General features: G+C 41.2%; 2 protein-coding genes and 1 pseudogene across 2 annotated transcripts in view; 2 read left to right on the forward strand and 1 right to left on the reverse strand.

The window, feature by feature from the left end:
* The first annotated feature begins 4,123 nt into the window (after nucleotides 1-4,123).
* Nucleotides 4,124-4,725, forward strand: LOC128123126 (40S ribosomal protein S12-like; annotated as a pseudogene).
* A 2,028-nt stretch (nucleotides 4,726-6,753) lies between these two features.
* On the forward strand, nucleotides 6,754-15,237 carry Cryba1 (crystallin beta A1). Its single transcript, XM_052759436.1, has 4 exons — nucleotides 6,754-9,781; nucleotides 11,010-11,151; nucleotides 13,419-13,561; nucleotides 13,953-15,237. Exons 1-4 carry the CDS (start codon nucleotides 9,483-9,485, stop codon nucleotides 14,098-14,100), a joined length of 732 nt encoding a protein of 243 aa, XP_052615396.1. The 5' UTR covers nucleotides 6,754-9,482; the 3' UTR covers nucleotides 14,101-15,237.
* A 183-nt stretch (nucleotides 15,238-15,420) lies between these two features.
* The window catches only part of Nufip2 (nuclear FMR1 interacting protein 2), a 35,657-nt gene continuing 26,575 nt past the window's right edge, over nucleotides 15,421-24,502 (reverse strand). Inside the window, exon 4 of the mRNA XM_052756102.1 lies at nucleotides 15,421-23,772. Coding sequence (XP_052612062.1) covers nucleotides 23,720-23,772 — 53 coding nt within the window. The 3' untranslated portion in view covers nucleotides 15,421-23,719. The remainder of the gene's footprint in view (nucleotides 23,773-24,502) is intronic.

Consider the following 24,502-nt stretch of genomic DNA (forward strand, 5'->3'; position numbering starts at 1 on the left):
AAATAAACAAGGAGGGACACAATAGAGGGGGCACTAGACAGGGACACGTGTTCTCCAGCTTGCTTGTCCCGTGCACAGGAACACACAACACACACATAATTCAGAATGCAGGAATAGTGGCCAGGGTGTAACTCAACAATAGAGTGCTAGGCCGGGTGGCGGTGGTGGCGCACACCTTTAATCCCAGCACTCAGGAGGCAGAGCCAGGCAGAACTCTGTGAGTTTGAGGCCAGCCTGGTCTACAGAGCGAGATCCAGGACAGGTACCAAAACTACATGGAGAAACCCTGTCCCTGTCCTGAAAAACCAAAAAAAAAAAAAAAGAACAGAGTGCTTATCTATTATGTTCCAGGCCCTGGGTCAACCACTCAGCACCATACACAAAAAAGGCAAGACTAGAGAGCCAGAGCCAGAGAATTACAAGTGGGAGAAACAAAGTAAGGTAGTAAGATTACACACTGCAGTTAATTCACACTGCCATATACCCTAGGGCTAGATTCTAAGCCATAAAATGTGTTAATATGAGTGAATTTCAAAGACAGAATGTTAATTCATGTACATATGTGTGTGTGGAGGGGTGTAAGTTCAAAGAAAGTGATTTGCAGAACTTACATGTATTACATACATCATATGTAATGTTTATATAATTTATGAATCATTTTGCAAAATGAGAAAACCACACACTGGCCAGCTATGGTGGAGCACACCTTTAGTTCCAACACTCGGGAGGCAGAGGCAGGTGGATCTCTGTGAGTCTGAGGCCAGCCTGGTCTACATATCAAACTCCAGGCCAGGCAAGATTACATTGTGAGACCCTGTCTCAAAACAAACGAAGAGATGGAAGATTTGAAGCCAATGTGGCCAGATGTCTGTACCTTTGGCGGATCTTATCCTGTAAGGCGTGGAGTGGGGATTGCTGGGGCTCCTGAGAAAGGTTATCCTTGATCTTCAGAAAGCCACAGAAGCCTCCCTGTCTCTCTTTGTGTCTGTCTGTCTCTGCACCTCCTCTCCAGAACACTCCCATCAAGTGACTGTGTACTATGAAGCGCACAAGCCCAGCTGCTACTGGAAAACACCCAACATGAGGAAAGCATGAAGTCGACATGAAGGGCGTCAGTAGAACAGGGTGGAAAAAGCCGACATCTCAGAATCATCACTGGAGGGCTCAAGCTCAAACTTACCCTCTTGTTATTGACAAAATTATTAAGGCCACTCCACGTAGTTAAAAGGAGATTTATTTAATGGCGTAACTTACAAATTAAGGGATAGGTAGGTCGCGGGGTCTGGGGAAGGTGTATCGCAGTCCAGCGGTGTTCTCTGGAGCTCTGCTCGGTCCACCTCCACCGTCCAGGGTCCCGGATCTCGGGTCTCTCGGCGCCTCGCTTGGCCCCGCCTTGTAGGCGTGACAGCTGCCGAAGCCTCAATGGGGGTTGGAACTTCCAGATCAAAGCTGGAATGGCTACCCACTACATCTTGTGTTATTAAAAGAATTAAGTAACTGTCTTATTGTCTAAGACACTCTGCAGTAACTGACATGATAGGGCTGGAGAAGTGGGGGGACACGGAACTTTGGAGAAGGGAATTCGAAAGATTCAGCCAAATAGTGGATATTGGTGAGAAAGGGAGTGGTTCAGAATTGGTTCCCAACAAGACATGGCTGTTTGTACCTACCATCCCAGCCCTTGTTAAATGGAGGTAGGAGAATCGGAAATTCAAAGTCAGCCAGTGGTGGCTCACACCTTTAATCCCAGCACTCTGAAAGCAGAGGCAGGCAGATCTCTGTGAGTTCAAAGCCAGCCTGATCTACAGAGTGAGTTCCAAGACAGGAGCACACGGAGAAACCCTGTCTTGGAAAACAAACAAAAAACGTAGTAAGTCTGGGACCTCTTTCTCCTAATGCATTTATTGTTGATCTGAAGTTGAAATTTAACTGGTTGTCTGAAGTCCTCCTCCAGGCAGGCAGCCCTAAGCAAGGAGCAATCTACCTCTGCTTGTCAGGAGTAGAGAGTAGGTCGTGTCATGCATAGGACATGTTCTACCTAGACACCCATTTACTGTATCAGCTTTAGGGATTCTCTTAGGAGGAAATGGGCCCGTCTGCAGACTGAGAAGTCTGTGAGGCTCCACTGAACTGAAATGCTCCAAAGCTTGTCTCAAATGAAAGAAGCCAGCCTTGGAGTTCTCTGCTCAATGGACATCCAGCTCTCTATGCCTGGAAGCAGAGGATGATCCCGGAAGTTTGAGATGTCTCCCAAGTTCTCTGCTACAGTTAGCCTTCTTAGCCTTTTCAGAATCAGCCAGGTCCCAGCTCTCCTTCCTGTTTTAAGAGGTAGAAAGGGACAGGGGAGAAAAGGTCCCCCAGAGGAGGCCCTTGTAAGGGAGGTAGGAGCTGGCTGAATGCTGACGGGCCCTTTGCTTTGTACCTTTCCTGCTGTGTCCAACAGAAGCGCTGCTCAGCTGCCTGGCTAGCCCCATTGTCCTCTCCACAATGTGCTGAGTCCAAGGGCTTCCCTGGCCCCACGGCCTCACTCCCCTACCCCTGGGCCCAGAGGCAAGGCCAGGGGGACAAACCACCCATAAAATTCAGTTGAGCACCAACCATCCCTGGCATGTGGCCAAAGTGTCAAGAGGTCCAAGCTTTAAACTGCCCAGCTGACACTTTGGAGGGGGAGGGCTGTCATATCCCCCGTCAGTCATCACCCCCGCATCTAATAGCTCATCTCATTGGACAGTTGTTCCCCTTGCTTGTCCAGTGAGTGTGGGGGCTAAGAACATGTTCCCCAATCCATGTCTCTGACAGAGCTGCAGAAAACTAGCCCGACAAGTGCTAGGGGTTGGAGCGTGCTCGAGTCTCTTGGGTTTCATCCCCAGTGCACGTGCATAGGTATCATGGGGGTGGGGAGGGGGGCAAGGCTGAGTGAAGACACGGGGGCAGGGGGTTAATAGAATGCACTACAAATAATAAAGAGAGCCACTGGAAATGAAAACTGAATAAATGTGGCCTTTCCCAGCTCAAAGAAAACATCTCTCGGACACACTTTTTTCTAAAGTCTGTTGCCTGCTTCTACTTGTCTTTATGAGACCTAAGCATAAGATGGCATCTTATTTGGCACCATTAATGAAACGGTTACGATTTGCTGAGTTCTGAGTACCATACACTGCCTCAATCACTTCAACTTCCTCATTGGACAGCTGGAGGTGGCCCAGCAGTGACCATCCAAAGCCAGGTGCCAGACCAGAGAGGAAAAAAGGTTTCTTTACTTACAATCTAGGCTCCCCATTCCTCAGTTTACTCACCTGTAAAAATTATTGCAGCATTGACCTTCTTCATGGGGTTGTCCTGAGGATCGGGAATGACTTGTCAGACTCACGGTCAATGTTCTATATGCTGTAGTTACTAAGGATGAACGGGAAAGTGTGATGTCTAGTCTGCAAAGGGATTGCAAACTGGTTTCCATTCATTCCACTCCTTGGGTAGCCTATGCTCTAACTTCCCCGGAAAGAGATAGGACCTGGAGCTTCGAGGTCATGTCTCATGCAGGACAGGCAAAGCAGAGTCACAGACAACAAGGAAGGAGAAGGAGAAAGAATGTTCTGCATCTTTGTGAAGAGTCCCATAAAGAGACTGGAGGCGTGGCTCAGGGCCAAGTGCTGGTCTAACATGTTTTAGGCCCTGGGTTTGATTCCCAGCACCGTAAAAGAAACAAAAGCTCTTCAAGCCCCCATATCAGGTCATCTGAAAGCTTGGTAATCATCACAAGAGACCTCACAATCCTCAAGTTTCTGGGACATAAGGTGATAGAAGAAAATGATGTGGGTGCTGGGTTGAGGTGGCAGCTTAGGCTGCCTGTAACTCTAGCAACACTCAGTGGACATATGTCAATGGTTTGCATGCTGACTGATCCACACACAATCTCCCATGCTGTAGTTTTGTTCATGTGCTGGGCTTTTCAGTCAATCCTAAAAGCCTCCATTTCTCCCTCTGAAATGAAAAATTAGCCAAACCAGTCTTTATTGAACCAACAATTCACTACAATATAAAACTCGCCCCAAAGAGCCTGAGTGATCTCCCCTGCTGTCACGGTTGCGCAGAGGTGGAGGTGTAATACACCGCCAAGGCCGAGGAAGGCTTTGCTGCTGGGGGTGTAATGGACGCCAATACTGCTCTACAAGAGGTGCTGAAGACCGCCCTCACCCAATGGCCTAGCATGCGGCATCCACGAAGCTGCCAAAGCGCCAAGCCCGTCTCTGTGTGCTAGCATCCAGCTGTGGTGAGCCTACATATGTCAAGTCGGTGGAGCCCTTTGTGCTGAGCACCAAATCAACCTAATTAAGGTTGATAACAACAAGAAGCTAGGGGAGCCGGGCGGTGGTGGCGCACGCCTTTAATCCCAGCACTCGGGAGGCAGAGGCAGGCGGATCTCTGTGAGTTCGAGGCCAGCCTGGGCTACCAAGTGAGTTCCAGGAAAGGCGCAAAGCTACACAGAGAAACCCTGTCTTGAAAAAAAAAAAAAAAAAATGAAAAAAGAAAGAAAAAAAAAAAGAAGCTAGGGGAATGGGTAGGCCCTGGTACCCATCCCTCAGTTTACTCACCTGTAAAATTATTACCGACCGAGCGGGGAAACCATGGAAAGTGGTTGGCTGCCGTTGTGGAGTGCTTAAGGACTATGGCAAAGATTCTCAGGCCAAGGATGGCACTGAAGAGTACTTCAAGTGCAAGAAATGAATAAATAGAAATTTTGGCTCATTAAAAAAAAAAATCAAATCAGGGGACTGTAGAGATAGCTTAGAGGTTAAGAACACTGACTGCTCTTTCAGAGGTCCTGAGTTCAATTCCCAGCAACCACATGGTGGCTCACATCCATCTGTAATGAGATCTGGCACCCTCCTCTGTATATATAATAAAAAGAAAATCTTAAAAAAAAAAAATCCAACGGGGCGGAGGTGGCGCACGCCTTTAATCCCAGCACTCAGGAGGCAGAGCCAGGCGGATCTCTGTGAGTTCGAGGCCAACCTGGGCTACCAAGTGAGTTCCAGGAAAGGCGCAAAGCTACACAGAGAAACCCTGTCTCGAACAACAACAACAACAACAATAAAAAAAAAAAATCCTGAGAGTGGAAAAAAAAATCACAGACAGCCCAGGCAGGGTGCTATGGCTGGATGAGTGGACTGTGCACAGCAGGGTACTTATAGCATTGGAGACACATTTTCATCTGTGCCTCCTCCAGAGTCGTAGAACTCATTCATTTGTTCAAAATGTATTTACCAAGCTAAGTAGAAGCAGCAGTTATGTGATTATTTATTTTCAAAAAGAACTGTTTTAATTTTGTTCTAAACTGCAGTTCCGATCTTTGGATCCCAGTATATCTACTTTCTAAAGAAATTTCTACAAGGTGAGACTATCTAAGCCAGTAGAGGGATTAGGGAATGAAAGAAGGAACGATTGACCAAAGAAGTATTTTCCTAAAATGGTAGTCTGGAAGGGAGAAAAAAAGAGGATGAAAAGGAAATGGGGAGGGGCAGCAAGATGGCTCAGCAGGTAAAGAGGCTTGCGGCCAAGTCCCACCACTGAGTTATCCCTGGAACCCACACGGTGGAAGGAGAGAACCGACTCTCACAAGACATCCTCTGACCCCAACATGAGCACCATGCACACACACACACACACACACACACACACACACACACACACAAATAAATACACAAAAAATGTACCAAAAGCTTTTTTTTTTTTTTTTTTTTAATGTTTTAAAAAGAGATGGGGGAAAGAGAGACAGAGAGACGGCTCGGGAGTTAAGAGCACTGGTTATTCTTCTAGAGAACCCAGGTTTGATTTCCAGCACCCATGTGGCAATTCACACCATCTGTAACTCCAGTTCTGGGAGATCCAATATCCTCTTCTGGCTTCCATGAGTACCGGGCACAAAAGTAATGCACAAACATGCAGGTAACATACGCACCCGTGTTTTAAAAAGGATTGAGTACACGCCTGTTAATTCCATCGTTCTGGAGGGTAAGGTAGGGTTGCCTTGAACTGAAGGTCAGCCTGGGCTACAGTGTAAGACATTGCCTTAAAAAACAAACAAACAAAATAAAAAAAAAAAAAAAAAACAAAAACCCACACAGCCGGCAACAGAATTCAGTGTGCAAATGTATTTGTTGCCAAGCTGAATGACTTGATTTTGATCCCCAGAACCTGCACGGTGGAAAGAGAACTGACTCCTGAAAGTTGTCATCTGACTTCAGCATGCAAGCTTGAGAGTGCACACACACACACACACACACACACAGAGTAAGTAACTAATGTAAACACACACACAGACACAAAGTGACAACAACAAAAAATCCTCAAGGTTATTGGCTCCAAAATCTTTAAAGCAAACTGCAATATTAAAATGAATACTTAATAAAACAGGGTGAGATCTAGACCTACATATAAATTGTAACTAAACTCAGATCCTATAGAGAAAAACAGAACAAGGAGTTTTGAAAACAGTTGTTTTCCCAACAATGCTCAGTTTCGTAAGAATACTTTCACTTTGTTTATTTATTTTATTTCATTTTTTTTTTTTTTTTTTTTTTTTTTTGGTTTTTTCGAGACAGGGTTTCTCTGTGTAGCTTTGCGCTTCTCCTGGAACTCACTTGGTAGCCCAGGCTGGCCTCGAACTCACAGAGATCCGCCTGCCTCTGCCTCCCGAGTGCTGGGATTAAAGGCGTGCGCCACCACCGCCCGGCTTTATTTCATTTTTTGAGATAGAGTTTCCCTGTGTAGCCCTGGCTGTCCTGGAACTCACTCCGTAGACCAGGCTGGCCTCGAACTCACAGAGATCCACCTGCCTCTGCCTCCCGAGTGCTGGGATTAAAGGTGTGTGCCACCATTGCCCAGCTTTACTTTCACATTTATGGAAAAAATATACATACACACACACACACACACACACACACACACACATATATGGTCCTTTGGTGTGTTTGGTAGAACTTCTGTCCTCAGCCCCCAGATGCTCTGAGAAGAGCCCCCTAGGCAGCCAGTCCTGCCCAATATAGGGCCTCTGCACTTCTATACCCTAGACAAAGCTCGGAGGGACACCTCCCCCAGGAGGCTGAGCCACTAAAGCTCTGGGGATCAGGAGAAACAAAGAGAGAGGGAAAAGAGAGTGCTGACCGAGCCATTGGCCACCAGCTGCAGGAGTATAAAGAGGGATCTGCAGAGGATGTGGCACCAGATGGAGACCCAGACTGTGCAGCGGGAGCTGGGTGAGTGAGACTCCGGAGGTGCCTTTGTCTTTCCTTCCTTTCCCCCAAGAGACAAATGCAGAGGAAGACCCGGTTGTCTCCTGCCTAGAGGCAGAGAAAGCGGGGGACTTTGCTCAGTGAACAGCTTCATTTGCTACCTTGAGGAGTCACCCATATGGCAATAACCACATGCCTAGAAATTAAGACTGGGGATCAGTAAGAAAGAAGTAGGTTATTGGGCACAGAGGGGTGTAATGGGCAGGAGATGCTTCTTATTTGGAGGCTCCAACAGAAATGCCAGAATTTTTGTGTGTTACTTCCTGGGCTGGATACGAGGGTAGAATCCTGAATGTCGGTTCTGAGTCTAGAAACCCGATATATACCTACCTGTCTTCTTTCTTTCTTCCCTCTCCTTCCTCTATCCTTCTCATTATACCATCAACGATGACTACTCAACCTCTATGGTCCTCATTCATAAAATGGGGTGGTGATGGTATTTAACTTGTGAGGCCTAGATATATTAATGCAAGTAAAGCAGGATCTGACATAGAGTGAACTATCATTGTATTTGTATAATTACCCATTCTTCATCACACACACACACACACACACAGAGTACTAGGCATTAAGTCTAATGGTTCACACATGCTGGGCAAACACTCTAGTACTGAGCTATATCCCCAGCCTCCAAGACTACCCTCCACCCTCTCCCCACCCACTTTGAGAACTGGTCTCACGATGTAGCCCTAGCTAGCTTGGAACTCATAGTCCTTACTTTTTATTTTGAGACAGTCTCATTAAATTGTCCAAGTAGATCTTGAACTTGCAATCCTCCTACCCACCATTTCAAGTAGCAGGCATTGAAAGTCCACACCACCAAGCCTGGCTTCAGTAAGTCTTTTTCAAATTACCCTATTCCCCATCTAACCACAGCTTTGGCGTGGTGCTGTATCAATCATCCAGGAGGTGCCATCCCTGCTATTGAGATGCTCACCCAGTACATAGCTAAGAATGACACAGATGAGTGCTGTGAGCAGGTCTGGGAAGTGAGGGAGAACTCAAAATCTGCAGGCTGGAGAAGACAGCAAGGTCAAAACAGCTAGGTCTGGCAGACAGAGAGGGAGTGGTGGGGTGGACATACAGAATTAATGGGTCAATTTGGGTGTTGGAAAGACCATGAAGGATCCCAGTACAGGCTGCCTTTTAATCGGGGCAAGGAAGGTGGGGAATTCTGACCCTTCTGCCTGAATGATTAGATGTGTGGAGTCTAAACAGTTGTCAGGGAGCTGATACCAGGGTGTGTAAGACACAGGCAGTGTTGTTCATTGAAGGTGAGCAAGAGGACAGAGGGCACACTTATCAAGAGGTCCAAATGCCTTTGCAGTCCTCCATCTGCATCACTGTCCTCATTTTTACAGTGACTGCGTGTGAAAGGTCTGTTGATGGAAAACCTAAGGTTTGGGTAGGAGCACCAGAGCCAGGATCTCAAACAAATTCTGGGACCTCAAGCCTCTTTTCCTTTCTCCTGTGCCTTCTTACCTCACTACGCCCATCCTGAAAGCCTTATCACTGATGTGTATGTCTTCCAGAAACTCTTCCAACCACCAAGATGGCTCAGACCAATCCTATGCCAGGGTCCTTGGGGCCATGGAAGGTAAGCTGATCCAATCACATGGAAAGATCCAACAGGCAGGGCTGAGGTGCTGCTACATAGGAGCTACAAGGCTGCACTTATTCTTTGACAGTTCCCATCCAACAAAATACTGTTCTGTAGGAGGAAAGTCCATCCAACATCCAGACACTGCTGGAAGGCTTCCATGATGGGTGACCCTGGATGTCCATGATGGGTGGGAGATACCACCATTAGATCCCAAACAAGCTATGAGATCCAGGCTCCCTACTCAGACTGAGGGAGGGTGGATTTAGCCATGAGCTGAAATGGCAGACCCCAGGCCTTTCACTGTTTCCCTAACACTTAATCCTTTCCTCATTGGACAGCTCTGAGGCAAGTTCACAGTTTTGGGAGCTTGCCAGGTAAGGAGCCAAGTTCTAGTGCAAAAGACAAAAGATTTATCACAACCCCTTTATATTTTAGAAGAAAAGAAATAATCCACAGGGTACTTCTAGGAGTCGTAGAATCCTGGCCTCTGGGTCATATGGGTGCAGGACACTCGGTGGAATCAGAGTTGTCAATTGAGCTTTCCATTGATCCTGAAAGACCATTCTTATCATAAACTTAGCCTGAACATGACACTGAGCAGTGGTACTAATTTGAACCCCTTTTTGCCTTGTCTATACTGGAAGAGACCTCATCAGGCATCCTGGGTTGTGGCTAGTAATGAAAATTACAGGATAAATACAAACTTGCACCTTTATTCTTACTGCTGCACCCGGTTCTCTTTCTTGTCCCATTTCAATCCACTTCAGATAACCATCTATGATCAGGAGAATTTCCAGGGCAAGAGGATGGAGTTCACCAGCTCCTGCCCAAATGTCTCTGAGCGTAGTTTTGATAATGTCCGGTCCCTCAAGGTGGAGTGTGGCGCGTGAGTATGGTCACCAAAAGAGCTTCAGGCCTTTTTCAGGTCTCTTTAGACATAGGACCATGAGTCAGGATATAGGAAGATGTTCCCCAGATGCTAATCACTTCTTAGGGAGAGGTGTCTTATTTCCTAGAGGAAATTGCTACATGCCTAATTAAGTAACTGAAAGCTAGGAATGATGTTCATATCTTGGTAGTAGACTTGCAACAGGGCAGGACAGTGACAGTGATTGAATCTGTACTTTTGAAGTCCATAGGCCACTTCTTTTGATTTCTTCAGAACAGTCACAGAAGACTGTTTTTCTTGCCCATAGAAAATAGGGAGAGGGGAATTATTTTTTCTTTCCTTTTTTTTTTTTTTTTTTTTTTTGAGACAGGGTTTCTTTGTGTAGCCTTGGCTATCCTGGAACTGGCTCTGTAAACCAGTCTGGCCTCAAACTCAAGAGCTCCACCTGCCTTGCCTCCAGAGTGCTGGGATTCCCACCTGGCTTGAAGGGAAATTCCTGAGTGACAGACTTTTTATGGCATACAAACAGATGTCCCAGAGCAGACACTGTTAGCTAATTTCCTTATTAAAAGGAATGAAATCTCAAGGATCCAGAGACATAGTTAATCTTGGTGAGAGAGATTTTCTGGCTTTTGTATTCTGATTCTTGGCAAGCTGGCCTAAGTGTGAACTCACATTAGTACTCTTGTTGGTCTATGAAGAAGTGGCTTTGCATGTGACCAAGCTTTCACAAGCTGCTCTATGCCAAAACAGAGATCCTCAGCCCTTTTTATACAGGCAACACTTTTAAGATAGCTTCAATAAATAAGATTCAGTTAACAACTTAACTAGAATGCTCCATTAAGAAGGTATAAGTATGGACAGCAAGAGGAAGAACCCTCAAAGTAACAAAGAAACAAACACAGATACCCATTCCATCATACTTTTGCTCTCTTAGGAAGAGGCTTACAAGATCTAGAGCCAAAGAAATGGTCACTGGATCATCATCAATCTATACTTCCAGGTCACTAGAATGGAAACAGAGCTTTGTTAATATACACTACTAGACAAGAGAATCTTCAGCGGGTAATTTCAAAATTTATTTACAAACTGGTTCGATACAAAGTCATGAGCGTTCATTACCTAGGGCTTTGTGATTGACTTGATATTTTATCCCACTATAAACTCATCTAAAACAAGAGAGGCCTTCTCTCCAAGGCCATATACCATTACCTATCTTTGGCAGCTGGATTGGTTACGAGCATACCAGCTTCTGTGGACAACAGTTTATCCTGGAGAGAGGCGAATACCCTCGATGGGATGCCTGGAGTGGGAGCAATGCCTACCATATTGAGCGTCTCATGTCCTTCCGCCCCATCTGTTCGGCTGTGAGTTTGAAATTTCATTTTTTTTTTTTTGCATGTGAGTGGGGTAAAGAAGGATGAGGTCAGACTGACATTGTGTTGCTTCTGTTAACTATGCTGAATGTAACAGGGAGGATGAAAGTAAAGAATAACAACACTGTTCCCTTCCTTCACATCTATGATTCGATTTCCCCCTTATGCTAAAAAGGAACCACAGAGGCAGGAAGCACATACTCAAGACCTGAAGTGCTATGGGACAACCAATGAGAAAGCACTTACCATGTAATACAAAGTCAATTTATGGCCAGGTAAATTGCAATGTGTTAAGATTTAACTGAAGAAACAGCGTGAGGCTTAAGTACGTCTTCAACAAGTACAAACTAAAGTAGGCAGGTCTTCTAGTATTGCTTATTTGCATCAATAACTAAGGTTTTAACACCAAGCATTACTTAACAATGCATTAGGCTGCATTCTAAATTGAATCTGAAGATAAAACTGTAAGTCTATTTTTAGTTTTTGGGGGTTTTTTTTGAGGCAGGGTTTTTCTGTGTAGCTTTGCGCCTTTCCTGGAACTTACTTTGGAGACCAGGCTGGCCTCGAACTCACAGAGATCCGCCTGCCTCTGCCTCCCGAGTGCTGGGATTAAAGGCGTGCGCCACCAGCGCCCGGCCAAGTCTATTTTTAAAATGATGTAACAATTAACATCCTTGTGAGCTATACTATGTGTAAATGGGGAAGAAGCATTTATTCCTAATCTGTTTCTGAGAACATATGAACTACTTCACTGTAATTAAATATTCCTTGCACTACTTGGCCACATTTAAAAAGAGTAATTTCCTTCCTTAAACATAGGCAGAAACGCATTATTTTCTTTCAGTCCCTTGACAATACCCAACTTTCCATTAAGCTCTCATTTAGGATATAACTGAACTAGCCAAATGGTCATTTTTTTTTCTAATTTTGAAAGAACTTTTGTGTTGCCATTTTCTCATTGTTGATGGAAGTACCTGACATGATTTAAATGGACAAAGTTTTCTTTCAGCTCATGCTTTTAGTCTGTTTCCAGTGACTGTTTAGGGGTTATGGTGAGGTAGATTATCGCAGGCAGAAAGAATGGCAGAAATATGCATCTGAAAATGTCAAAGGCAGTTCATAGCAGCTGTCCATAAACAAATCACATTTTAGTTCAGGAATAGGGTGTGCAGGTACTGCCTGCTTCAGTCCCCAATCTCCACATGTTCCCCCCTCCAACGTGGTGACCCCAATTGAAAATGGATGCCTCAATCAGGGTGCATTAGGCTTTGAGAGAGATGGGCATGGTGGTATATACTTGTTAACTCTAACACCCAAGAAACTTGAAGACAAGCTTGAATCTGAGGCCAGTCTAGGGTACACAGGAACCTTTGAATAAAAAAGTTTAAGCAGAAACAGACCAACACTTAAGATTTCTAAGAGTTGAAAATGGTATCGATATTGGGAGTGACATTTGTCTGGGCTAGAAGCTTTCCATATATTCTCTTATTATTTCTAGTTTAGATATTAATACCTCTAAACCTAAATCATGTACTTTACTGGGGAGGTTACTAGAAACATAAATGCATGCAGACATGTACTGAACATAATTAGTGTTTGAATCTGTGAGATCATGCTAGGGCAGTAGGTAGAACAATTGCACAGCATGGATGAGGCCCTGGATTAGATTACAGCAGTACCAAATAACCAAGTGGCTATGTATAGCTATTTTTTTAAATGTATCTTTGCCTTACACTGTCTTATATTAAGTGCAAAGATAATCTTTGATTTGGGTTAAATAGAATTATGGATTTTTCTTGTTTTGAGACAGGGTTTCTTTGTATACCCTTCCTTGGCTGTCCTGGAACTAGCTCTGTGACAAAGCTGGCTTCAGAAATCCACCTGACTCTGCCTCCAGAGTGCTGGGAATAAAGGCGTGCACCATGATCACCCAGCAGGGTGTGTGTGTGTGTGTGCAGTGTGTGTGTGTGTGTGTGTGTGTGTGTGTGTGTGTGTGTGTGTGTGCACGCCTGTCCTGGATCTCTGTAAGACCAGGCTGGCTTCAACTCAAGAGATCTGCCTGGCTCTGCCTCCCAAGTGCTGAGATTAAAGGTGTGCGCCACCACCACCCGGCTAGGGTTTTTCTTACACATTCCTGTTTAGCCTGAATCTTGTCAACGATCATGCATTTCTGTAGGCAAGAAATAGTGTTTCAATTTTTAGGGAAAAAATAGCAATAGAATAACGGCACTACTAAGGTTTTAACTTCTGGATTATAGAATCATAAAGAGTCTAAGATTACCATCTTTGAGAAAGAGAACTTTATTGGACGCCAGTGGGAGATCTGTGATGACTATCCTTCCTTACAAGCCATGGGTTGGTTCAACAATGAAGTTGGTTCAATGAAGATACAATGTGGGGCGTAAGTACAAAAACAGAGCTGGAGGACATTTCAAAGCAATTCCTATATTTCTAAGACATGTGACTATTAAGACATCCAGGGTCATGGTTTACTAGATTCCATACACTGGCATATTAATACCGACCTAGAATTCTTTGCTCCAGCTACCATTTGTTCAATTTCCTTCCACTAAGTATCTCTGTAAAAGCTTTTATAGACTACTGACACTTTTTCATGATTAAGGCTAATCTTCTGTAGCCATACTATGCACAGTAACAGTGCCTAACATGTTAAGAATGACTTGTTTCCTAAGTACCCCCGATACCACTGTGTTGAGGGGCAAAAGATTCAGGTTTGGGGGTACATGTCCAGTTCTTAGATTTAATAATGCAATGTGCTTTGAATTTCCTAGCTGGGTTTGCTACCAGTATCCTGGATATCGTGGTTATCAGTATATCTTGGAATGTGACCATCATGGAGGAGACTACAAACACTGGAGAGAGTGGGGATCTCATGCCCAGACTTCTCAGATCCAATCAATTCGCCGTATCCAACAGTAGTGGATTAAAAGTCCCAAATTGCCTCAAGCATGAAACCCTGCTAAGCACTCTAGAATTTTATGTTCTGCCCAGACACTGCTTCCAAATGTTAGCTGCTAAAATCCACAATAAATGTCATTTAAAAAAAAAAAAAAAAAAGCCTTGGAGACTGAATTAACTACCACACACAAATCCCTTTTGTGGCTGACATTTCAAAGACAGTCTTGATAAAACCCCAAATCCCCGGGTCAGGTGGTGGTGACGCAAACCTTTAGTCCCAGCACTCTGAAGGAAGAGGCAAGAGGATCTTTGGAGTTCAACTGAGGCCAGCCTGGTCTATAGGGCTAGTTCTAAAACAGCGAGAGCCACACAGAAAAATCACCTTGGAAAATAAACAACCCAAAAAGGCCCTTGTATGTCCTTGTCAGTTATTTGCCAGGCCAACGACAATATTCTCCATATCAAAAGAATAATCCAAATACTATCACTATATGACTGATTATGCATCCTTTCTCACTATCCCCACCATTCTAATCTTATCTTTCTCGCATTTTTCAACTTATGAAAAAATATATATGGTAAACAAATATCTTTTTGGGGGCTGGAGAGATGGCTCAATGGTTAAGAGCACCGGTTGCTCTTCCAGAGGTCCCGAGTTCAATTCCCAGCAACCACATGGTGGCTCACAACCATCTATAATGAGATCTGGTGCCCTCTTCTGGCCTACAGGCATATATGCAGGCAGAACACTGTATACATAATAAATAAACCTTTAAAGAAAAATTTAAGAGTTATAAGAACTTGAGAATTGGCTCATTGGTTAAGAGTGCTGTACTGTTCTTACAGAGACTCTTGGTTCCCAGCACCCACTTGAGGTAGTTCAAACAACTTAAATACAGCTCCAGAGATCTGATGTCTCTGGTCTCCACAGGCACCTACACATACCTCACCCCACCCCGATTAAAAAAAAAATCTTCCTTTAAAGTTATAAAAATCTACTAAACACTCTCTAGAAGGCAAGAAGACATCTCAAAGATTATTCAAGAAAAACTAGACAGGCAAGGCCATGCCTTTAATCCCAGTTCTTGGGAGACAGAGACAGGATCTGTGAGTTTGAAGCCAGCCTGGTCTACACAGTGAGTTCCAGGACAACCAGAGCTACATAGCAAGACTGTGTCTCAAGAAAAAAAAAAAAAAAAAGACATATTAATCATAGTATCTTTAAGATTGAAGTCCTTTGCAAATTAACTTTTGGAAAATAGTCAATGTCACAATTCCAAGTTTTCAGTAAAGAATTAAAAAAAATTAAAGCACACACAAAAAAATAACACAAACACCTCAAAAACTTGAAATGTTTTTTATTCAACAATGTACACTTATTGTCTTATTTGATCTACAAATCTCTCAAGTTTTTCTGATAAAATAAGTAAATCTGAGTATGGTTGTAGAGTGTAATTTTGTATTTTTAAAACACTGAACATTAAGTAAGACATTGATAAAGGAAGATCATCATGTAACTGATACTTCCTTGGAATCCATAACATCAGCAACAGCTTTAGTAAATACCTAAGCAGTTAGTTACTTAGCAAAACGGTAAATTTCTGGTCACTGTTCTTCTATCTAGAAAATACCTACTTTTATTATTTTTTAAACTGGGCAAAACAAATACTGAAAAAATTTCCAGAGGGAAAAGGGCCAACATCTAACATAACTGTAATTCACTAAGTATTCCCTCCCAAAATTAAAGGCAACCCAGCTCCTAAGTAAATGTCTGTGCACACAATACAGAGATTACTTCTCCAATACATTTGCTATGTTGTTGCTATGCAGGCCAGTCTAGCTTTGAACTCACAATCCTCCTGCTTCAGCCTTCTGGTTGCCAGGATTACAGGTGTGCACCATAAAACCCAGCTACCAGTGTGCTCTAAGACTGGACATAAATGAACTACTGGTAGATGCTCAAGAGTACTGGAAGCCATCCATGCTGTTTGCTACTACCTGTGTTTGTAAGGCTATGCATTATAGACCACATTTTGAATATTTTACTAGTCGTTAACTTCCACTATGAACAGAATTTCTGCTTTATTTTTAAAGTCGATAACACACACCAAAATGAAAGAGAAGTAAATCCTCTTTTAGATATAGACAAAGCTGTAAAATGAAATCTCATATCTAGGAGCCTGGGGAAAATGCCATTGTTAGTTATCTTCTACCCAACTTCTCCTACAAATGTCCTAAGAAAATTTACAGAAGTTATCTGTTAAAAGATGAATGACAAGATCTGGCCAGCGCATCTATACAACCTTATTAAGTGCACACTTCATGTTATGTGAAACTACTTAGTACATGCAACTGCAGTGAATGAACCCAATGTGCCCAACTCCTGAACTTGTTATCAGCTTGGGATTTTTTTTTTAAAAAAAAAAACATGTGTTTTGACTTTTAAACAACTGAATGATTTTGGTATCAAATCATCCAGCTAATCAAATTCATGTTAAAGCAATAAAGATTTAAAAGGGGGGGGTCACCCTATCTTTAAACCAGCTTTAAGACTTATAACATTGTCACAGAGCTTTGGTCTGTGACAGAGCAAAGGTCTTTCCTTCATTTCAGCTTAAATGACTGACTTTCCCTTTCTTTTCATATTCAAACCCTCACTGAGAAGAGCATTAGATCCATGGTTTATAAAGCTGATACAAATGCCCTATTTCAAGAAAAGCTCTTTAATAGATAACAAGTCAAGCTCTCATTTCAACGGAACTTTATTCACCGGGTGCCAGTTTTCCTCCCTTGTACTTCCACTGATGAGCTAGCCCAGAATTGTAACTTTGAACCATGTTTCCAAAGATGGTAAAGCTAAGAACAGCAAAATAATGACTTTTGGTAATGACACACAAATTAAACTTTCAAAACATGTGCATAGCTTTATTCATCTACTTAGATCTAACCTTTTCACGGAGCTTCGGCAAAACTGAGTGTGCAAAATGCATTTCTAAAACGTAATGCAAGCAAAGCTTTTCACATTTACACTGGCAGGAAATACAGAAACTAACAAGTCACATTAGGGAGTTCAGATCTGTTTTTGTTTTTTGTTTTTTTAATGACAAGAATTGCACAGTTTATTAGAGACAATTGTTGCAGACATGAATATTTAAAATTTTCTAAGCAAGGTGCTTTAACAATAAAAAATTTTGTTGGAAAGAGCCAATAATTTGGACCAAAGCTCACAAAGAATCCCCAATTAAATGTGGACTCCCATCATCTTCCTGTATTTTGCAAACAATGCTTTTAATAACACCTTTCATAACACTAAAGGAGACAGCAAGCTGAAACTTTTTTCAAAGCGCACAAAGAAATGGTGTCATCACATTACTTGAAGGTGGTGTCGGGGGTGGGGTAGGTAGTGAAGAATCCTTTTTACTATTTCCCACTACAGACCAGCCACTAACAGACTGGGAAAAAAGAGAAAGAGAAAGAAAGAGGAGAAGGAGAGAGAGAGAGAGGGAGGGGGGGAGGGAGGGAGGGGGAGAGAGAGAGAGAGAGAGAGAGAGAGAGAGAGAGAGAGGGAGGGAAAGAGAGAGAGAGAGAGAGGGAGGGAGGGAGGGAGGGAGGGAGGGAGAGGGAAGGAGGGAGAGAGAGAGGGAGGGAGAGAGGGAGGGAGGTCTGTGAGGACAAACTAGTGAAAAAGCAAGTCACTTCCCCAGTTTATAAAAGAGTTCCAGTTTGACAAGATCTATGACTTTAAACAGAGAGCACCAGTTGGGCAATAGAATGAGCATTTCAACTGCGTAAAAATCAGTGAGGTGGTAAGAACCATCAGCATCTCAGGCATTACTACATGGCCTTTCCAAAAGTTAATATACATGCAAGGCACACTGATATAAAAATAGATCTCTGGCCAACAAATATATTAAGTAAGCAAATTAAAATTTTGGCTCTGTAATATTGGCAACATCAAAATATAACCAGATAGCTTTGGACCACACATCTTTCTCATATTCCTCCACCTCATTTGGTGTTCCTCTCCTACACATTTTGGGTTTTTTCTCCTTCATGTTTTTAGTATGTGCTTGAGAAGATTTTTCCTTTGTCAAGTAGCATTCTTATACTTTGTTTACCTTTGTTAAGTAAAATATATACTAGAGAAGCAGAATAGTTGGGAGCTTTGTTAAACTAAATATGACTGGTTCAGGGCAGCATTACTTCTCTGATACAAATTAAAAAAAAAAAAGCCAGCTTACTGATTTAAAAAAACTTACTTCCTTTAATTCATCCTAATTCTTTTTAAAGCAGAGAGAGAGTAATAGAAACAAAGCTAAGATTTAAACTATTTTCAGTAGTAGAAGACACTTTAAGGCCAAAAAGTATAATATTAACCAAAAGTTTATTCCTAAGTTACTGTCCCCTTCATAGGTCAATACAAACTACAGACTACTGACTCACTCCTGAAGAGAATTATACACTCTGTTCACTTTTGTTAGTGGCTGTGCTACAGAGAAAAGATATTAAAGTAACCTATGGTATATAGTAATGTTAAAAAGTGCATCACATTCTTGATTTTCAGTTTCCCATAGCAGCAGCAGCAGGCGTTATCTAAGACAAAACAGTTGTTTTCATTCTAAAGATGCAATAATACCTAATGAAATGTATTCAAGATTGTGAAAAATTATCTACAAAAGATAAATGCAAAGACTTAATAGACAAATAGAACTTAAGGTATCGTTCATATTTACATATTAAAACCACTTTGTTAACACCAAATCTTTACAATTAGCAAAAGAAATGTGCATTTTAAGAATAAAACAGATGTCACTAAAGCAGTATTCATTTTGGAGCCTTTGTTTAGCACCTGAGGAAAAGGGGGCATATATGGAAAGCTATTGTAATGTTGATCTAAGTTGGTTTGGTCTGTAGATAACAACTGATATACAGTGAAAGCAAAAGTGAACTAGCGGGTAAACATTTGTAGCTTTTATAATAAGGCTGTTAAAAACCAGACACCACAACGATGTAAAATGGCTTCAGAACTCTGGACAGAACAATATTTTCTGAATAGGAAATGTCTGAACCAGCAATCCCACTACAGCTCAGGTGTCTGTTAGGTTTCCAGTTCCTAACTGCTGTTTGATAGTCCTTGTAATACAAAAGTAACAAACTACTGATGCTTTGTTGAACATTTTACCATAGAGCTTAAAACTCTCAAACTACTGCTGGCATCCTATAGTTCTTCAAGGCCTTTCTTTCTTAAAACTCAGTAAATCAGCACTTGAGTAGAGTTGATTTATCATTCTTTACACCAACACAGAACAGCCTTGCTTCTAACATATCTAAGTGTTTCTAAACACTCGTTTTCAGAACTGTTAGCCTGTGTTCTTCTGGCCATCTTTAAGCAGCTACTCATGCTTCTACTCTGGTTCTGTGCTTCCTTTCCAAACTACTGGGGGATGGGGAAGATAAGCATATCCCACCCTTTCCAATGGTTAGACAGTCCTATCAAAGTCTACCCTGGCAGGCATACATCAACAGGCTACTGTCCATTTCATGTATTTGACCCACTCACTACATTGTACTAGTTCTTCAGCTGGTTAACGTAAGAGGAATTGTGTCCTTTGAAGATATGGTCAAGTGGAAGCGGCATCAAACCCTTAGCTATTTGAACACGAAGTGACTGAGAGACACCCTCACATACCACATTTGACAGACTTTTAAATTGAGCCAAGTCTTAAATTTCCTTGCCTGTAGCCATCTGGTAGTTCACATTACATACCCTTTCTCTGACCTTAAAGTTTATAAAACAAACAAAACAAAACTTTTGGTGAGAGCTGGCAACAAGTCTAATCACCAAGTGTGAAACTGCTGCTGCTGTGTCCTCCTATTGTGTGAATAAACTACTTCATCAATTGGGGTTTATTTTCTTTAAAAACTGTCATAAAAAAAAACAAACCAAAAACACTTTTTTTCATTTATGAAATTTGTGCAGACTCTGAGTGGTAACTAGGAAGTAGATGGAGGACAGCAAAAAGTTGTCACTAACAAGTCTCTAGATATTGGCTATCCCCTCCTAGAAAGTAGAAAAGGGCAGGCTACTATAGACACCATAAACACACTTTATTGATGTGAAAGTTCATTACTAAGGTTAGAGGAAACACTATTCAATTAACTTCAGGTTGTTGAAGTGGGGGTGAATAGAGAAAAGATAAATACACCCTGTCTTTTGTGGGGAAGGGAGATTATTCAAGACATTTTACACAAAAGTGAGTGGTATGTGACGCAAAACCTACAATCAAGACAAACTGAAAAAGAAATCATTACCCATAATTAGTTTCTTAGCTATTAAAAAAATAGGTCATGATTTCATCCTTAGTGCCATTTTCTCTAGTACTACCCTTTAAGGATTTAAACCACCCAACTTTATTCCATGTAATGAAAACAAATGGCACAAAATAAATACAAGTTTCATTCTCTGAATACTAATATAATGTCTTACACATTCATTTACTAATTCTTAGTATCTTCATCTTTCCCTCACACACAAGCACCCCAACATACATACATCCATACACACACATCTTTTTCAGTCTTTTAAATGGAGGGATGTTAAAAATCCCCTCTAGACTGTATTTGGTTTATGCTACAGTACTAATACTCTGAGTTGAAGAAAAATTCTTTATGCCAACAACATACTGTTATTTAAATGTGCTAAATTAATCACAGCTGATGTTTCTTTAGAAGCTTACACAAAAATAATCAGAAAACAGATGAACTCGTAAGACTTTTTTTAATAAGTGCTCTGTAAGGAATTGTGTGAGGACCTAAGGAGAAATAGAGACAAGTATCCAACAGCACAAAGGAGATTTGTCCCAAAGTCCTGCTTGTACTGAGGCAATTAAGTCCATTAACCCAATGTCCAAAAAATACTGACAGTTAATCTGATGGGCCACTAGGGATCCCAGAAAGTTGAGAGACATATATACCTCTTAACCATATCAACCAAGAAAATTTCAGTGGAGCAATCAAAGTGAAATGTATTGTTTCATTTAAAAGTGAGACTCTCAACCTTTGGACAAACAGAGAAGAGATACATTCTCTTTAGCTTCTCTGAACAGGTGTGAAGGACATGGAAAGGGAATTATGAAAGAGAAGGCTTTTAAAGGTACTAAGCATTACTTCTATGTTTAAAAGCCCAATTCAGGAAACTGGATTTTTCTTTCCATTTTGATTATGTTCAACCTTGTATGCCACAAACCAAGCAAGTTTTTTGTGATTTGTGCAACCCAAGAACTTTAAAATTCCAGGCAAGCAAAATGGACATTTAAAAAATGACTGGGGTAAGAATTTGGCCCTAAGGCGACAAGTGGTTACACAAGGCAATTAAACACACAGCAGAACTTTAAAACCTATAAAACAAACTGGAGCCTCTTTTTTCTTTAATCAACTTTTTTTTTTAACTTTTGAAAATTTTTATTAAAAAAAAAAAAAAGAAAGAAAGAAACACAAAACACAAGACTTTTTTCAGTTCAGTATGTGGCGTGTTGCATTTTCCAGTTTGTTCAATGCTTTAAAGCTCAAGGATGCCTCCCTTTGACTTGTACACGGGGCCTGAAGCATCCTAGCTTTTGGCAAGCAGGCAGGAGACTCAACAAAAAAATCAAACTAGGAACAAAGCACTAAATGCAGGGCACATCTGTAAACATATTATACATTTGAAAATTACAATATCAGTAAAAGTGATACAGTTTACAGGTGAAATGAAACTATCTGAAACTGGCCTACCACAAGTTTCTGAACCTGGACTGATACAATAAGTTATTATATATATTATGTATAAAAAGTTTTGTTTACATCAAGTGGAATTGGCAATCCATGCTTATACTTTTTTAAAAATCTAAGCAGGGCAGAAATCCAGACTAAAAAGTATTTTCCTCTGCGGTAAATCAAATAGCTTCTTTCGTGAACTATTTGTTAAAAACCTGAAATAATTAACAAAACCAGAAAATCCATCCATACTACAATCACTCAAAACTGGACATTTCTTACAAAACAAATAGAGTAAAAAGTACTTTCTCCCCAAATGTGTCCGGAGATCCAGTCTGCCTTTGTTAGAAGACTGCAACTCTATACATATAAATGCCCTGCTATTTTAACTTGTATTTGACATACATGGATACACTAATTTCTCTGTATGTGTATGTGTGTGATGTGATGCATCAGGCCAGAGAACTTGTTATTATGCCACTAACATCACCCAGTCTTAAATTGGACCCTTAGTTTACACACACACACACACACACACACACACACACACACACACACACACACACACACACACACAATTTTAGCATGCTATACACAAGCTGCAGCGCAACAGGATGGTAATGCGATGATAAGACAGGGCTAATGCTTTTTTCTGCCCAAAACAAAATTTTCAGATTTTCACATTATTTTCCTTAAAAAATCCATCTTGCTCTAATAATAAAATATATTACCATATAATTAGAAGCTAGTAAGCTCAGAAGTAGAATTTGCATGAAAACACACCTTCTACAAGCAGTGTTTATTACCTCCTCACTGGCTAAAAACAAACATTTTTTTCATGAACTTTTCCTTTTTAGATTTTGATGAGAAACTGAAATTAAAAGAATTTACAGAAAGATACATAAGTTTCTCTTAGATGTTTGATGAAAAACAAGAGTACACATTTAGTGTTAGTGACGGAGAGCAAGTCTGAGCACCTACAGCGAAAAGCAGAATATATTTTTGCTCCCAGTTACACAATTATAATGGATAATTTATCAGCCAATTACTTGTTCTGCAACTTTTCATTAAGTGACATTCTTGGATTCGTCAGCTGTTAAAAGTCAAACATGTAACCAAAGTAAGTTAACTATGTACCCACAAACTATTCCAGGAACTTCAATGCCCTCCCCCTGTCCCCACCCCACAAAAAATAAAAGGAAAGGAAGGAACTATTCCCAACACCCCACAGAGGCTGCACAACTCCTGGCAAGACATGCAAATCATCGGATTAAAAAAAAAACAAAAAACAAAAAACAACAACAACAACAAAAAACCATCCCTGCAAACTTCAAGGCATTTATCCAGCATTCTCACAGGGCTCAAAATAAAACTAAAAGATCAAGGGCGGAGTAGGGGAAAGTGTTGCATCATTCTGGGTTCCCCGTGATTAGTGTATCACTTTAGTCACAGAACAAGATACAGATGTCTAGTAAGTGGATTTGCCTTTTTTCCAGTGGGTCATTTGTTGCCCAAGTCGATGACAGCAGGAACTTTAGAACCACGCTTGTTAAGTCTGTATTCATTAATCACTTGCATTCACACTTAAAAACAAAAACTAACAAAATAAAAGAAAAAGACTATTCAGTACCGGAGATTAAATAACCATGTGTAGTCTCTTGAAATAAATTTGATTCCTTAAGAAGTCTAATTACTTTCAGTTGCCTTTTTTTTAAATAACTATATATATATATATATGTATATATATATATTTGTATATATTATCCTGTGATTCTACTTATGGTTCCTCTGCTGCGTTGAAGATCTAGGAGCATAAAAGCCTTGTGTCCCCCATGAACAGTGGCTCTAATGCTGCAGAAAGGTTACAAACAGGCAGTCTGGTCCTTCATTGATCTGGACTATCCATGGCTTCATTGTAAGTGATTATCCTTTTGGGATCTAGAGGCAAAATGAAAAAAAAGAAAAAAAAGTCAATTAATTAAAAATCAAAATAAAACCCTAGAATTAACCCAGAGACAAATCCCAAACAATCACCATTTAAGCTGCTACATGTCTGATTAAAATAAAATTTAAAGGCAATTTCTTTCCAAGTGTGATCTAATTTCTCAATTCAAAATGGAGCTGTTCAATACTACCAACAAAGTCCCAACATTGTCTTCTACCAACTAGTAAGGGCTTCACCTCCTAAAGACTAACAGTAGTTAAGTTCATTTAATAAGGAGTTCTCCTTATGATTCACCTGATTATAAAAGCAGCAAATGTGAAAGCAAGGAGAAGGAAGTTTAAGTCAAATAATTTAATACTACTAGAACTTTTTCGTGGGTTTATTTTGTTGTTTTTAGCAAAGGAAGTCTTTTTTGCTTGCTTTTAAGACAAGGTCTCATGCTATCCAGGCTGGTCTCTGAAATTGCTATATAGCTGATCTTGAACTCCTGGATCCTTCTACCTCCTTCATCCCAGCTGCTCCATGTGCCATCATGCCCCAGCTTGAAGTCTAAATTTATTTTAACCAGAGTAGGATGTGCACCAAGAAATGGCTCAAGTAAAACCTAGCGAATATTTTATATTAATCCACGATAACACAATAATCAGTTTAGTTCTAATAACTTATTTGCTCCTTATTTCCCACCATATTATTATCCCCCTCTTCATTCTCAGCAAACATGAA

Source organism: Peromyscus californicus, unplaced genomic scaffold (assembly GCF_007827085.1).
Source record: "Peromyscus californicus insignis strain IS unplaced genomic scaffold, ASM782708v3 Scaffold_3__1_contigs__length_106647218, whole genome shotgun sequence".
Taxonomy (NCBI): Eukaryota; Metazoa; Chordata; class Mammalia; order Rodentia; family Cricetidae; genus Peromyscus; species Peromyscus californicus.